Below are 17680 nucleotides of genomic sequence, written 5' to 3'. Positions count from 1 at the left end.
AGTGAAGTGAGCCATCACTTGGCATGCTGTGTTATCTGGGCACTCTCTCCTGGCAACACCCATTGGATCTGCTGTATCTGATCCCAGCTGTTCTCTGGAGTAAGATAGAAGGCGAGATCATTTAAATCAGATGTGTATTTCAGTGGCATAACTTATCATGATTAATTAAATTATCATAAAAAGGCAAATAAAATTTTTACGAATTATCCTCAACGCCGGTAGTTTTCTGCTACTATCGTTACCAATTGCAGATATCCTTGATAACACCAGAAATTTCATGCCTAAGGTCAAAGCATGTTCTAAAGATTGGTTAAGCTGATCATTAGCATAACTAAACATTAAAGGCATAGAGGTAAAATATGCTTAAGAGGTCTTAAAGACAAACAATTTGTTACTATCTATAAATTTGACTTTAACTGTAACAGAGTTGATTGAAAGACAGGTCCTTGGCAATTAAAAATGTTGGACTGCCAACCATATAACTAATTTTGTGAAAGTTCTGGATTCAGGTAACTTAGATTTGGAGAGCCATATCATATCATAAATAAATAAGGAAATTATTTTTTTATTTAAGCCTCACCATCATTATGTAGAAAGAGACAGGACCCATATTATGCTTCTCATACTCTGCCATACAATCACATGATCGATGCCACACTATGATTTTTGCAAACAGGGTTTGGCCTGAGAGACAAGAGACAGATCTGCTGTATCACAGGTCAGCTTCTCACAGGGACAGACAGCGTGAAGAGATTCCAAAGAGAAACAAGAGTCTTTTTTTTTGTTTGTTTAAATTCTCACCCAAGGATATGTTTATTTTAGGATTTTAGAGAGAGAGGAACATCAATGTGAGAGAAACATCAGGTGGATGCCTCCCTTACGCACACTGACTGGAGATCAGACCCACGACCTCGGTGTGCGCCCTGATTGTGGGGATCAAACCCACAACTTTTTAATGTACGGGATGATGCTCCAACCAACTGAACCACCCAGCCAGTGTGAGAAATAAGAATCTTGATTCGTGACAGCAAATCAAAGCATTTAGGCAGAGATTAAATATTCCAGAATCAGAAAGAGTAATAGTCCTTAAATAGCAGTCACCCAGAGTTAGAATAACTTCTCATCTGTAGGCAGAATTATAAAATTGCCCCAAGATTCCCAGACCCTGGTGAAATATACCTTCTTGAGGTTATTCAAGCAAATACTAGGTACTGTTCTGAAGGGATTGTGTTGATATAATAAGGGTTCCAAATCAGTTGACTTTAAAACAGGGAGATCATTTCAGTCTTCCTGACCTAAACACATTGAGTTTTTTAAAACAGAGTTTTTAAGCAATTGGCAGAGGGAGAAGTCAGAGATTCGAAGTACAAGGTGGCTTTATATGCAAGAAGTTCTCCAATGCCACCTTGGCTTGAAGATAAAGGGGACTATGTGGCAGGGAATATGTGGCCCCTGGTCAACAGCCACCAAAAAACAGGGACTCCAGGCCTATTACCATGAGGAGCTGAATTCTGCTCAGAACCTGAATAAGTTGGAAGAGGATCCTCAGCCTTGGATGATACAGCAGGCCAGCCCTCACCTGGATTTCAGCCGTATGAGACCCTGAACAGAGAACCCAGCCACCTATGCTGGACTACTGGAACATGGAAAATGGCGATAGAATAAATGTGTACTGTTCTAAGCTCCTACATTCATGGTAATTTGCTACATAGCAAAATAACACTAAGCCAGTACCATAGCAAAGGGTGCAGGCAGAAGAACCCAGTGCAGTCATCAGGGAGAGGGGTGACTGAGGATCCTGATTCCCAGAGAGGCAACCAGGAAGGAAGAGGTACACTAAGCCTATTAATCAGAAAGAGAGAAAAGAAAAATCAGAGATCCATGCAAAAGTAAAATCTCATCAACTAATCACAGCCAATGCAGGGAATTCTGAAATTCTGGGACTACAGAAACCCCCCCCAGTAAACTTTTAGTACATCAGATCCCAAGCTTAGTTGGCAATGAATGTCCAAGAAAATGGGCTGGGAGGTGAAGACAGGACTACAGTGGAACCCAGCAGTGAGAGAAGTCTCCCAGGTTGGAGATGGACCACCCATCAGTGAATGCAGCGACGCTGAGACTAAGAGAGTGGAGACAGGAACCAATTTATATATGATTCAGTCAATAGTGGGCTGCAAAATCTAAGGAAGAAAAGGACAGAACAGGTGACTTGACCACTTGCCATTCTAACATGCTACAGCTAAAAATAAAGGCGCCGGTAAACCTGTACCTCTCCGTTACTACTATTTATGCATCCAAATTAATATTTTAGTTCAAGGAGCAAAAAGGAAAACAAAATATTTGCTACTAGAGAGTAAATGGAGCCCAAGTTCTATATAATGACCAGAGACCTCTAGTGGGGGCTGGGAAGAAAGTAACAAAGGTGAGTATGACTGTATTCCAAAAGCTTTCATAATGGCATTCAAAAACCATCAGATCTTGAACAACATGTGAAGGAAAAAAACTAAAATTTTCAGTGCTATGTGATGTGCCCAGAATTAAACAAGCGTATAAGAAGCCCCTGCTGCTCATAGCAGCCTCTTATGACCATTTTTTATACCTGGTTGAGATAGGCATAATTAGACAGCAAGTTTATGCAAGATACTTTAATTTAGGAGGTTAAAACAGCCATTTTCATAAGCTTTCTAGTATGTAGAAAATTACAAATAATGTCACTTATGTCATTATTTGTATTCAATGTCATCAATGCCATTTGCAGATGCAGAGAACTGGCTGTGCTTCCAGGAGGTCACTATTAAATGCAACTCAGAAAAATAGATGGGAGTATTAGTTAGATATAGTTTTCAGGAAGTTCATGCCCCCCTTCTATGAATAAAGCTAAAGTGTTAGCACATTTTGTTTTTACCAATGCAGGAAAAATATTTCATTAGAATAAACATCTTTTTTTTTAGAACTGCTTCCTGTTACATTTTTGCATTTGCTGCGCTTTTAGGGCAAGTTGCAGCATAAGTCATTGGGACGGAAGGAGTGCTCCCGCTGGGGCTCCTTTAAATGCGTCCAGATGGTACTCTCAGTCAGTAAGTGAGATCACCAGTTTTCAAAAAGAAAGATTTCATTTTCCTTCTTTTCTTTCCTGTTAGAAGCCACCAAGCCTTTCAGTTACCTCAACATCTGCATTTCTACAAACTTCATTTTTTTACACATGACAGTGTCGTCCATCGTGGTAGTCATCAAAAGTCAAATTTAAACATAAGATATCCCTGATATAGGACAATAACTTGGTTACCAAGGAAACTCCAAGTTTCTGTAAGGGGGTAACCTTTACCGTCATCACCTTTCAATCAGAACCAGCAAGTTGCTCTATAACAGAATATGCAAGTGCACTGAAGTGAATTTCTATCCTGGTAGACATGGACCTCTTTCAGTAGGATAAATAGGTCCATTTTTGTGTCCTACAAAAAGCCGGGTCTTAACATACTTGGAAATATCACTGGTTTTTAAAAAGCAAAAACAATTTACAACTGAGAAGAAAAAAGTAGGAAAGGAAAGAAAAAAGATGGGTGGGTAATATAGGATTGGCATGATTACAGAATTCATAGTTTCTAAAATAGTTATATAAAATTATTAATGCAAATTTAAAGATGCACTTAATAAATTATGCTATACTGTCCCTAGATTAAGATAACTACCAAATTATAATGTCCTTTATGTTTAACTTTTATTCATGGTTCTATACTAGAATGCCCACCCACAAGCCCACCCCACATATTCTGATGACTATAAACAGAATATTTAATTCAAGAAGAAAGTTATAATCTTAAATTCACATGTTTCTTAAGGATTAATAAATACTGTGGGGTTAAGGGAGAAACTAAGATAAATCTAGACTAAATATTGTACTAAAAAATGACATACACATTTATTTACTAAAAAAGGTTAACGTTGAAATTAACAGAAGAAACAACATTTTTTGAAATCAGCTAAAACCAAAGCGGAAGAAATCCTTTCTCTGGTAGAAATCACAAGTGCCTATCAGCAATTATAAAAACAATAACACTGACCTTGAATCAGTGTAAAAGGTCTTTGTACACAATTATCAGCTTTATAAATTTTCAATTGCTATCTCAGCCAAAAATTCAATAAATGCAAAGTTGGTCAGTGATAGGAAGATGGTTCTCTTAACAGCTTTCACTAAAAAAGGCTTTTAAGAAAGTACACAATTTACCAGCATTTTCCATGTTAAAAATGATAGCTCTTTCAAATATTGCTCTGCACACCTTAAACAAAGACTCATGAAATCTCAGGTAAACAACAATAAAATTCAAAATCAAATTCAGTCAAAACTATAAATGATTTAAATGAATTATACTTGCAGTCATGGGGCATCAACTGTCAGTTAAAGGCTTTTATAACTGGAATATTTTTATTCAATGTCAGGATTTAAGGTAACTCTTAAAACATTTTTTTCTCACCTTGAGTATATAATTTTACTTCTTCCACTGTATTGTAAATATAACAGATAACAACAGGAGAGAAACCCAATGAAAAAAGATCCCTTGCATGTAATTGCTATAATTAACAGCTTCAATATCTATTACAGCCAGTCAGGTATCATAGCAACCTTGTATTGCTAAAAACAGCTAGAAAACTTCAAAACGAGCAAGAGTCTGCTTTAGGGAAATCTTGGACAACACCAAGGACATTACTGGTTGTCAACATCTGTGGGTGTTGCTATGGGCACAGCCACAAAGAGCCCTGCCATCTCTACAAAAAGGCATATACACAGAGAAGACGGGGAGGGTGGCCAGAAGATCAATTAACGAGGAAATCAAAAAGAAGGGTACTTGTCCTGGCAATATGGAATACGCACCTGATTTTGAGTTCATGCTTTACACGAATTCTTTTCTACTGAAGCTGGAGAATCGAAACGCAACTGAACTGTAATTGGGACTAAACATGAACCAGGGGGTGGAAATAATATCCTAAAACTCTGCACTTGTACCATTTTATTACAAGTTTTAATTTGAACTCAAAGTAAATTACATTTAAAAAATATTTAAACTTCCACTTATAAACCCTTGATAGTCATTTATAAATCTACAGAAAAGAACAGGTTACTATGAACAAGAACCCAATATTGATTTTTCGGCAGTGCAGTAAGGCATCTCCATTCTATTTGGCTCCTGTCAAAGCCACTCTTTAACAGCTGGAGTCAAATTGCACTATTTACAGCAAGAGCCTTTGTCAAGTGGACCATAAGTATCCTAACAATACACTATTCAAATGGCACTTTGCCACACAAATTGCTGACTTGATGAATAACCTATGTCAATGACTAACTAGGGCCAATGTAAAAGTTTCATTTTTATGAGAGGTTTTATATTCACATATTACATGAACTTCCTTCATAGAACCATTAAGCTATATATTTTAGGCCTTTCGGTGCTGAAAATAATTAAAATCTGTTTAAATACATTGAGGGAACTTGACAACATTAACATGGATCTGGTGTTAACTGCATTTGTCACACAAGTCAGAACAGTGCCCTTCTGTTCTTGGCACTTCCCACTGGCACGTGCAGCACAATGCAGGACTTAAACCAGCCACGCACCATGAAATACGAGTATTCTCCTTTTGTGCCTCTGATTTACATGGCCAAAGAATGTTTAGATAGCCACAAGGCTTTGAAGGCCTGTGAGGAAATTCCAGGTTGCCTCTGTGTGTATGGGGACAGCTGGAGCCGCTTAATCGTGCATCTTCTGCTTTGCATAGTGACTCCAAGACCTCCAAAATGAGTTTTGAAACAAAGCTGTGATACGCTTTTCATAGTATTCCTCGACATTGGGGCAACTTAGTACCCAAAAATGTTTAAACTCATACCACAAAGTGAGAGAAGGGACCTTCTACATTAAGCAGCTATAAAAAAAGTATTAAGTATTACAAAAATTTTTGCTTAACTTCACAATAGTGAAAATATATATGGATTGTAAAATACTTAGGAAAAATGGTTATACTCTGTCAAAAATTTGCATCACTTCATGTGTTAAAAAAGAAAATCGCCTTATATATTTCTTCACTATTGTATATTTCTCTATTCTATCTTACTAGAAAGGGTGTTATCATCTGGGCATTGAAGCATTAAGCTGGGATTCACAAAATTAAAATACTTAAAAACCTTAAGTATTTTTACAGAGAGGAATTCCTATATTTTCATGAAGGGTTTGCATGTCTAATAATAACATTTATTTTCTTTTAAAATTATATAAAATCAATGCAAAATATTTTCTATGTTAGAAAAAAAGTTACATGTTGTTTATTTCATTAAAAAGAATATACCAAAAATTAATTACTAATTAAGAAAATAAAATTATCAATATTGCAGATTTACCCCTATATAATTGTTTTCAAATAAGTATTGTTTATTCTTTTCTATTGTGATTCAATTCTGATACAATACAGATAGTGTAGTAAACAGAGTTAATTTGTAACATGTAATATTGCCACAATTAATTATTTTTAATTTATATATGTAAATGTGCAGGTCACATTTTGAAATCCTACTATTTTGAAACTACTCTTGTTCCATTTCTATTAAGTTTTTGTGTCTTAAGACATGAAACAATTAACATTTTATGCTGATAAAGTAGTAAGTAGTAGTGTGAGCCAACTTTCTATTGGTGGCTACCAGTGCACCATCTGTGTTTTATGAGAGTTGGCAGGATAAAGCTCTAATAAGATTTTGCAGCAAATGGTACCAAATAGACATCACCCTAAGGTCAAATAAAGTTTAAAAAAATACAAACATATTTCTAAAAAGCTCAACAGGAATTAATTGCACTCTTTATTTACAATCAATTGTATGTTCACATAAAGATGCATGTGTAAGTGCATTAATTAAAATAATTCCATTTAAAAAATCTTGCCTGGATTAGGAGCTATAATGGGTATATTCCTTTTCTACAAAGGTCAGATTTATAGATATAAGAATTTCATGAATTTTGTCAGGGAATAGGTTTGATACACGGTCCTTTGAATTGCATTCCACATAGCACTGAAGAAATTAGGATAAGTCGCTTTATTAAAAATTCAGTTATCTAGGGAGAGAAGAGGTGTTGGCTACTTTGCCATTTCCTGCTAATGCTTCATGATTTCCAAATCCAGGAAGGACGATCTAGCTCAGAACTTAGAAACCATGGTCCATAAGCATCAAATTGGGTCCATTGCCTGTTTTTATAAATAAAATTTTATTGGAACACAATCTTACTTAAGAATTGTCCATGGTGGCTTACATGCTCTAATAGCACAGCTGAATAGTTCTAACAGCAAAAATCTGTCCTTCAAAGCCTAAAATTCCTTGTCAAATGGCCTTTTAAGTTTGCTTTTCCCTGGTCTAGTTCAACACTGTCCAAAACAAGTAAAATGAAGACCAGTTATGTAATTTTAAACTGTGTAGTAGCCATATTTTAAATTTTTTTTTAATTTAGTAATAAATTCCATTTAATCTCATATATGCAAAGTATCATTTTAACATGTGGTGCCAGATAAATTTCAAGTACTCAATAGCCATATACAGTTAATGGCTACCATATTAAACAATGTAGCTCTAAAAAAGCAACTATGCGGAGCTGCTGGGTACTCATTCTGTAGAAAACCAGTTTAAAAAAAAAAAAGAAAAAAACATTCCCAGGATGTTTTAAATTGTGGCAGCTAAAATAATCCTTTTATCCTTTTACTCACTTTATAGACAAGAAATGCAGAAGAAGAATTTGAAAACAAACAAGCCAACAGATAAAATATACCTTCTCTCCTTAAAATATAATGAAGCTACAAAGATTTCTGGCATGTTGAGATGATTTTAGTAAGATTGTTTATTTTCTACTTTGAAGCTAATTTCCTCCCACTGCAATTTAAACAGTTTCTATCTTATTTTATCCTCAGCAGAATCCGAGAAAATCATTTCCGCATCACTAATATGATATTGTATTTCTTTAAATCCTTTAAGACCTTGGCCTTCTCTTACCCCAAAGATTTTTCTTTATCTAGCTGCACAAATTCAGCTCCTCTAGCATTTCCAATTGGACTCGTTTTTAAATGCTTTGTTGTAGTTGCTGTTCTCTTTAAAACCTTTTCCCAAATCTATGTGCACTCCTCAAATGCAGAAAGAAAATATGAATAGACCAGCTCTATAAATTCTAAATATTGCCAAACACAAAACTCACAGAACAGATTTGCACTCTAATCTTCTAGTTAGACAGTTCACCTTACCATTTGAAAGTATTTCACTTGTTTCACTAAAATCCACACAAAGAAGTCCTGAAACAGAGTAACCTTAGACAGTACCAAATTTCACAGGCTTATTGTCCCTCATTTTTCCCATCTCTAAAATGAGGGTTATTTAAATCCTTTCTTTAAAACTGTTTTGTTGTTTTTGTTTTTTTTTTTCTGGGAAGAACTCATGAAGCATTTTACTATATTAATAGTAAGGAGAAAGGAGACTTTATAAGTATTCTTGAAATTTCATGCTTATCAAAATTATAAATAAGGTTAAGATAAGACAATCTCACTGGCTCAAATCTAAGAGAATGAAATGAAGAGATGCGGGACATGACTGGAGAAGATATAACTTAGGAGAAGCACAAATAAAAAAGCTCTAGTTAACAGTAAGCTTAATAACATTAGAAGAATAGTATACTATATAAAACAAAGGAGGTGATAGCCCTCTTTTATTCAATTCTCTTACTCTGTAGAGAATGAAGGTTAGGAACCGTAGTCACCTAAGGTAAAGAGCAGTAGCTAAAAAATGAAGTGGGAATCAGCCCAAGAGTAAGAAAACAAGACCCTGGCATTTTACTGTTTCCTAGAGTCAAGAAAGGAACAAAATTATATAAAGAAAATGAAATCTATATATACTATTATCACCACCTAACGGGTGAGGTCCTTCATGAAACTAGAAGAAATAGTAATCAGTTTACTTTCTGGGCATTAAACTAGTAAAGTAGGCACTTAATGAATGAGATTTGCTCCTGCAGACCCTCAACATCTGATACGTATCATCAAGAGACATCTCCATTTCTCATCTACTGTTCTAATGTAGAATACTTCCCACCCTAAAATGCACACTCTATTATGAACAAGAGCAAGTAAGCCAAATTAAGATGGGAACGCTTGGCAGTCAGTTGGGCTCACTCACTGGGCTTTATGTATTCCGACCTTATAATAAATACATAACGTAAGTATGGGTTCACTTTTCTGTCCTAGGAAACTAAAACCTTATGACTTTCCTCTTTCAGTTGTGAATGTTAAAGTTTTATCATACTGATATAACTGACCTTATAAAACATGGTCTCTTAAGAACATAAACAATAGTTTTGGGAAACCTACAAGCAATTTGACTAACCAAGAAAAAAAAAAAAAGAGCTGTTGCCTAATCACTGGTTTCAAGATCTGAAGGAGGAATGTATAAACAAAAGTAGGTGGCCTAAATGGAGTCTTAAAAAGAGAAATCTAAAATTTAGGAATTTTTCAATGTATATCTGTCTTAAACAAGAGTGATAGTACCTTAGTGTGCTGAAAGGGAGGACTGCATTAGACACTGAGAGCTCAATGAGTGAATGCCCCCCGACTTCAAGCCCATCAATGACATATATAATCCTACCTTCCTCCTCTTCCTCACTCCCTGTAGCTTTGCTACAGTGAGATTGTGCTGAGCTATGAACAGAATTGCAATTATATTTATTGTTGTAAATTAAATGATAATCATTCTAGCTTATATATTCATTTCTTGGGTGTTGGGTTAGTGTGACTCAATTCTCAAAAGGTTGATAAACCCTGGCTTCAAAACCTAAATCAAGTTTCTAAACCTAAGAAACTGAAGATAACATGCTGATGTCCCCAATCCAAACCTGCACCTCTGAGGCAGAGCTTGATCCGCCAATTGGTCTTCCTTGAAGGTGACACATCTTTTTGGCTCTAACTATATATGTACACATGAGGTGAAATGAAGTTTCATTTAAAGTCCTTGTTAATGGTATTTTTAACAGTTTTCATATCACTAAAATAATAGAAAATGTTAATAATATGTCATTTAACATCAGCTAAAATTTGACTAGAAATGCCATTTCTGGAAATATATTCTATTAAATAATACTGAATATGAAGAAAAGCTTTAGACCTATAGATACATTATTCATAAAAGTGAAAAACGCATTCTCCCCACACTGCCCTCTTTTCTGGCAACCTCAAAATGTTCTCTGCATCCTCACCTGAGGGAGGGAAGGGTGCTGGGTGGAGGGCGAGCAAAGGAAGAAAAAACTGGGACAACTGGAATAGCATAAGCAATAAAATATAATTAAAACAAAACACACAGAAAAAGTGAAACATAAAACACAATCCAAATATTAATCAACAGAAAACAAGTCACATCAGAAATAGTACATTCACAGTATATAGAGCATGATGCAGCAATTGAAAAAGAGGTAATGACGTAAAAAGTTTTACATGAGAAAATGCTACAGTATAATATGCACTTATATGGCATAGTTATGACAAGGTGAGGAGATAACTTAGAGTGTAGATGACAAAAAGATAGAAGAGTCCCTTAAAGAAATCCAATTGAATTACTATAACATATCTGACATTACAAAATAATAAAGCCTGCCCAAATGTCTGTGGAGCCGGTTGACTTGGTGTATGAAAACAAGTGCAGACCCCATCACTGTGCATTAACTGAGGCTTGGAAACCTAAGAAGCTGGTAATCTTAGAAATGCGGGGCATATCTAAAGAATTGTCCATATGATGATCCGGTTTCTTCCAATATACATTTTTTTGGTTTATTTGTATTTAGCATTATAAAAAGAAGTCAAATACTCTTGACTAAAAAAAATATGGATCTAGACCACAAAATGTAGGTTTTTCTCCTCTTATCAGTATAAAACCATCTAGAATTCAAGAGTTAATATAAAATTGGCTCAATTTTGATAAGCTAGAAACTAATTTTTTTAAAATGTTCTTCCAACAGTAATAATCACTGAAAATGTTATGCTGACTAACCCAAGATCTCTTGGTAGATATGATAGATGCAATCATGCCTGAGTTCTTGTTTTTGTGCTGATATTTATTTAATTGCTACATATTTTTGAAAGCACATTAGTTCTCAGCCACGGGTGATGATGTTCTTTGAACTTACCTTACATGAGGACTCCACCTGCAGACCAGGGCAAGGCATTGGCCCAAACTGGTAGAAGCTGGAGGATCTCTGTTCTACACTTTTGTGCTTATGTGTCTCTGAGGCAATTGAAAGCACAGAATCAGGCTTTAGAAACTGTGAATCATCACAACAGTTAAGAATAATTCTTGCTCTCTCTCCTGTCTCATGTCTTTCCAAAGTGCCTGGAAAACAAGATTACAAAGAAAAATTTGTGCAAAATATTTACCTCAAAAAAATGAAAAGAACAAAACACTCTTAACAGAAAAATCATAATTCTTTAGTTTATCATGCCTTACTATCTTCTTGGAACCAAAAAACATCCTGGAAGTTTTCTCTAAATTATTCAAATCATGGTCTTACAAAGGCTGAAACTATGGACATGAACAGCTCATCTTCCTCTTTGTGCTTTTCATCCACTGAAATCAACAGGGCATTCAATAGTCTTTAACAGTAAATCTTTTATTTATTACATAGTATGCAAGTAATCAATAATAGCAGAAAACTATGTAATAATCTAGTGCTGTCCCTTAGTGTCCCAGTCACAAACAACAGAGAATCCACAGGGCTTTGCTTGGTTTCGTAAGCTTAAAAGGTTTCTATTGTTGATATATAATTGAAGTAAATACGTTAAGTAAGAACACACATGATTTGTATTACTACCTCCTTCACCAAAATGTTCTCACAGCTTCAGGAACGCAGGCCACACTAGGCTGTTGTTGTTATTATTGTTGGTATTATAGCTGTTTCAACATTTGACCTTTATGTCTTATGTTATTAGAAGCGAAAAAAATTCCTTTGCCCTCTTCTCTGCTATTCTTTCAGTGTCAGAATTTCAAGGTGTTGGCCAGTTCAATTTAAAGTTAAAAGGAACAAATATAAAACAGAGCAAACGTAACAAAACAATTCACAGAGTGTTAGTGTTTTTAAGAAACATAATGTCATGTGCTCAGTATAATCTCAATAAATATTAATTAATCATGACTATTGTCTCATATCAGTTGAGAGTTCATTTGCATTATTCATATCATATTCATTACATAACCAGTACCCTACTAAGTAAAGAAGCTAAAGAAAATTAACTTGACATACAATCTAAATACAGATTTTATTTCATATTATTCTTTTCCTACTAATGAGAAAGAAGTAGTTGTGTTATTTGCTAAGAAAAAAAGATCATTTTTACTGGCAGTATTAAGAAAAATATCAATTTAAAATAATTACAATCAGAAAATAAAAATAATGATTCTATACCAACATGTCTCTAGACAGGTAGATAGATTTAAAGATTATGACCACCCAACCCTCATTTCTCCTCTTCTCTTCTATGTCTTCACTTACAGCAACCAACCTAACTGTGAGTTGGTGCTTTGGATTTTGAATCTGTAACAATTTTTATTCAACTGAGCAAAAATTTAGTCCCTGATCTCCTAATGATTTTTTTTTTCATTTTAACCTTCCTACATTCATAAATTACCATCTTTAAGATGAAACATAATAAACATGTTATTTCTCTGAGGTTTTCTTTTCCATCAAGATTAGTATATCTTCAACGAATGAAGTTGGCAGCAACCTCAAGAAAATCCTTTCTCTCAAGGATGACAGTAAGAAGAATTTCTCAAACGAAAGATAATAGTTATTACTACTTCCTGAAAATGGCCACATTCCAGAACTTGTTACTACAGCATCTGGTAAAATTCACTGTTTTTATGAGAAATCACTCTCTGAATAATGGTTTCACCATGGATATTTTCTTCTCATAGGTTTTCTGTGGTTCTTCAAACTGTCATGTTTTTAAAAAGATTTTAAGAATTCTTGGAAAATACTTTGTTATACTGTAATACACATGAAATATGCCTTATATAGTTTATATATTCATATATATTATTCAATACACAACTATTTCTTATGTATTTTAGTGATAAAAATAGTTTACCTACAAACTTGGATAGTTGTAATCTGTTTTCATTTATAGATAACTAATTGGCTGAGGGTCAACTACGTGTCATTCACTGTGCCAGAAGCTGGCAACAGGGAGTAAGCACGGGTGACTCAGTCCCAGTCCCCCTGGAGCTCCCTTAAAATCCAGTGGTAGTGCAGACGCAAGAAACACCTGAAAACTAATTTGCTGTATTCAAAGTACGACATAAGTTATTTTTACTACAAACTAATATTTATTCAACAAAATATTGGACACGTGGTTTTATGAACAACAGTTTCCATCCTGATTAATTGTAAAGTATTTGAAAATTAATTAGATTTTTTTTCAAAGAACTGATTGTGACACAAATGTGACATAAGGAGTGGTTAAAGTGAGTCCATTTCTTTAAAAGTTACCATAGACGAGTAAGTTACATAATAAGTTGATTTTCTAATAAGTTCAGGAAAAACAGCTTTTGAAAGCCCTTGGTCAAAATCTTGACAGTGAATAGATAAGGATTCCCATGTGTGCCAGTTACCCATTTATTGTCTCTTACTTCCAAATCCACCCTTTGCCGCCTGCTCTGGAAAATAGATATGGTCCTCTCTAAAAATTTTTCTTTGAACAGCTGTTGCAATGTTAACCTTTGTGGATAAAAGATGCTGGAAAGACCAATAGAAGAAAGGACTTTTACGTCTCAGTTCTGGGACGCTCTATTGCAGCAGCGTGGATGGTTCCTCAGCACCAGACCCTGGCAGTGCATGGCAGCCACAGCGCCCAGCAGACAGCAGCTTCCCCTGAGACACTCTTGGGGTAGTTTTGTAACGGAGTGCCTCCAGGGACAGATCTCCCTAGGAACAGCTTCCCCTCGTACCACAGAGGGCGTATTTCTGGCAACGCCATACCTCGCCGCCTTATAGCAGCTTCTCTGCTATCCAGTGCCCACAGCTATGAACTCCCCAGCGAGGTCAGGATCTTAGCCCCGGGGCAGCCTGTGCCCCCAGCAGTCAATCTCAGCCCCGGGGGTAGAGGTTGCTCCTTGATCTGCTATTCCTGTATCTAGTCCTCTTTAACCAATCCTGACATTCACATTAGTTGTGATAGCTACTAGTTCTTTATGTTGATTTTTTTTTCCGTTTAAATTAGTATGTTATTCCTCTCTCCTGATTAGACCCTCATGAATATACAATAATAAATTACTTCCAATGCAGAATGTTCCTTTAAATATGTCCCTAAAATTACATAACCTCAGGGACATCGTTAAATACTTAGAGTAACTAGTAAAAACAATAACCTAAGGGGGAGGGCATGATCCCAGGGAGGTGCAGGGGTTGCCTTTGCAACTCTAATACTGTCTGCAACACTGTCTATGGGCAGTTATCCCATAGAGACAGAATAGTCACTGCTTTCTAATAGCAAAGAAATAACAGAAACTGAAAGTTAACAAAATTCCTTAATTCAACGTCCCATTAAGAAGACCTTTTACTTTCCGAAGTACAATGGTAATTAGATCTCCCGTTTTTTTTCTTTTGCACTGTGCTACATCAAGGAGATGAGTTTGCTCACACTCTCCACTTGGATCACTCTGCGGTAAGCAAAGATGTAGAGACGTGTTTGAATGAAATATTATTGAAAGTGACAATTGCACTTCCTCCCTCAAAGTCAATGTTGTAAAAATAAATACCATACCACACAATCTATCCCAAGTAAACTCTTCATTGTATAAAACCCTGGTTCTGTGGCTTTGGAATGTCTGATACCGGGGCCCAGGGTGGGGTCTCCCTCCCCTGTACCTGAGACTAAAACCTCCTCAATCAGCCTACCCTCTCAGGCTAGGCTATAATCAAAATCTGGGTAGGATTATATATTTGACTTATTTTTTAAATTTTATTACTCAAGTACAGTTATCCCCATTTTCTCCCCACCACTCTCCCCCATCCACCTAAACCCACCTCCCACCTGGAATCCTACCCCCCCTTCGGCCCTGTCCATGGGCCCTTTATACATGTTCCTTGATGACCCCTCTCCTTCTTTAATCCTCCTCAGTAAACCAGACAAAACTCTGGCATAAATTAAAGGCTAAAGAAATACTTCTTAATGGATTACATGACACCAAGCTACATGGCTAATGATTTTTTACTGTGGCTACACTTGAGATTAAATCCAAAATCCTTGACCTACAAGTCATATTCTCACCCCTGCTTTCTCCCATGTCATCCTCCCCTTGCTCACAATTTAGACCTTTCTTCTTTTAAAGATCTCTGAAAATAAACCCTTTACTGCTAGCTCCATCTCACTCTTTAAATATTAGCTTAAAATCTCACCCCCTCAGAGAGGCCTTTCTGAAGTAAATCCTTCCCTTATCTTCCATTGTTTTTTATCTCAGCTTCTTTACTTTGAAGAACTTACCACGCTTGTAATTGGTGTATTTTTATTTGCTTGCTTAAATTCAGGGCTGCCTCCCTATCAGATGCTACAATCTTTTTGGCAAGTATGTAATCTATGAGCTTCAGACAAAGCAGGGTTCAATACCTGTTCACAGAATGAATAAATTAAATTTCACCCTTTCCCTCTAGCAGTGGAAGGAGGCGGCTACCTCAGAGCTTACTGAAGTCTCCGTGTGACAGGTATTAACACGAAACTATACCCATTATCAGCTTGAGGCCTAGAGCCCAGGAGGGCCCACACTGCGGGGAGCGGCACTCACATGCTCTCATCCATCCCAGCTCTTAGTTATGCTGCTAGGTCGGTCCGAGGCCTGAAGAATTTGTAATTGAAAACAAGTCATTCTCTGAATGTGACATGTCAGCTTGACCTGTGGAGTAGCCATTTCTTATCCCACACTGACCGAGGAGCCAACTATGCTGGTCTACAGAGGCAGAGGTGGGGAGGGTGGGAAGGGGAAGGAAGGAGAAAGAGAGTGAAAAGGGAGAGAAGAAGAGGGAGGGAGGAAGAGAGGCAGGAGGAGAGCACTTCAACTTTCTAGTTCTGTTTTTAATTCCTTCCTGAGGACTACTGCCCCTAAGGCCTCTACAATACACCCCTGAATCCTTTACAACGGATGACCTCGTTCCAATAAAACCAGCTTTGCTTGGTTTCTACAGTTTGTTAGCTACCTTAAGGGCTCTAATAAGCAGGGGACAGAGAAGATATTTCTACTTTGGTAAAGGCCAAGTTTGAAGACATCCAAACAGACATGAAAAGTTAACATGCAGAGTCCTAGGTAGAGATCAAAGCACAGAGACAAAGGCTTAAGCTTTATCAGAAGATGGGTTAGGATTAAATCCCAAAGAAAGAATGCCATCTTTAAGAGAATTTGGAGTGAGTTTTGTCAAGAGGCCAGCACAAAACCTTTCCCAGTTTCTGTTCATAAAGAGGAAAGAAAAGAAGGAAGATGCAGAAACTGCTGGAAATACGTATGTTACCAAAATACAGCTGTACTTTAAATGCATTGGGATAGTCAATATGTATAGGGTACCTACAGTTTTTTGTTTTATTTTTAAATAGGGAAAATGATCACTTTGTAATTTGCCTGTTATGATATCTGATTTTAGAGTATCAGCTAACTTAAAGCAAGACATGTACCATGAAGAATGCCGCCTTCAGTTGCGATAAGAAGAGCAAAGCAGAGGGTAAAGAGAACACTTTTAGATGATAAAATATGCCTTATGGTGTACCAGACATGAATATCTACATGGGGAAAGGGAAGAAGGAATGGTAATAGTCTATACTTTGATTCCCTCCTGAACAATCAGGAGTTGGCCCCTTGTAATTTGCCTATACATTTAATATCTTCTGTCTTCGATCTAATCATTTTTTCACAATCAATAAAATTACCACAACCTGTTACCAATTAATGATGAATAGTTTTAAATTACATATTTAAAAGCCCTAGCGAGACAAATTGCATCTCACAAACTAACAACTAGGTTCACTAAGTTTGTAGAAAAAGCAATTGCTACTATCCAAAAAGGTACAAAAATGGTTTAGAAAAAATGATAGTCACTTGATGAGTCCATCTATAAATGATCAGGAGTAAATTAAGATTCAAAAATACTTCCTAAATGGATTAATCATTTATCATATTGCACAAAAACATTTTATTAACTAAAAAATTATACACAAATGAATTTGAGACAGTAATTAACTTAAAAATCATAGTGTTTTTCCTCAGAAGAACATTATAGAAATTTCTTTACTACAAGAACATAAACTCATCCCAGCCCATTAAAATTACATGTATTGTAAACCAACAAATTTTAAATAATTTGTTTCACAAAAAACAAAACACTTCCAATTAAATATAGTGCTCATTATGGTATTGTAAAAAAAATTTTAAAAAAGTACTTGCTATTTGTGATAGGAATTAATGAATATAAATTGCATTTACATAAACAAACTTAACAGCAAGACCATATGAATGGATATATTATAGACTAGGTCTTTTCTTTTTTTTTTTAACATTAGGCTGGCATTTTCTAACTGAATTCACCACAATGGTGGGACATGATTAAGAGGACAGTTACATTTCAAAATGATTCTCTTTAAAACAGAA

General features: G+C 35.8%; 1 protein-coding gene across 1 annotated transcript in view; it reads right to left on the bottom strand.

The window, feature by feature from the left end:
• WDR72 (WD repeat domain 72) overlaps window positions 1-17680 on the bottom strand; it is a 176890-nt gene that overhangs the window by 112893 nt on the left and 46317 nt on the right. The window contains exon 13 of the mRNA XM_054564693.1: window positions 11183-11389. Coding sequence (XP_054420668.1) covers window positions 11183-11389 — 207 coding nt within the window. The remainder of the gene's footprint in view (window positions 1-11182; window positions 11390-17680) is intronic.

Source organism: Pteronotus mesoamericanus, unplaced genomic scaffold, assembly GCF_021234165.1.
Source record: "Pteronotus mesoamericanus isolate MK-2021 breed Mesoamerican mustached bat unplaced genomic scaffold, CSHL_Meso_final contig_164, whole genome shotgun sequence".
NCBI classification, from domain to species: Eukaryota; Metazoa; Chordata; class Mammalia; order Chiroptera; family Mormoopidae; genus Pteronotus; species Pteronotus mesoamericanus.
This window is presented reverse-complemented; position numbering and strand designations above follow the sequence as displayed.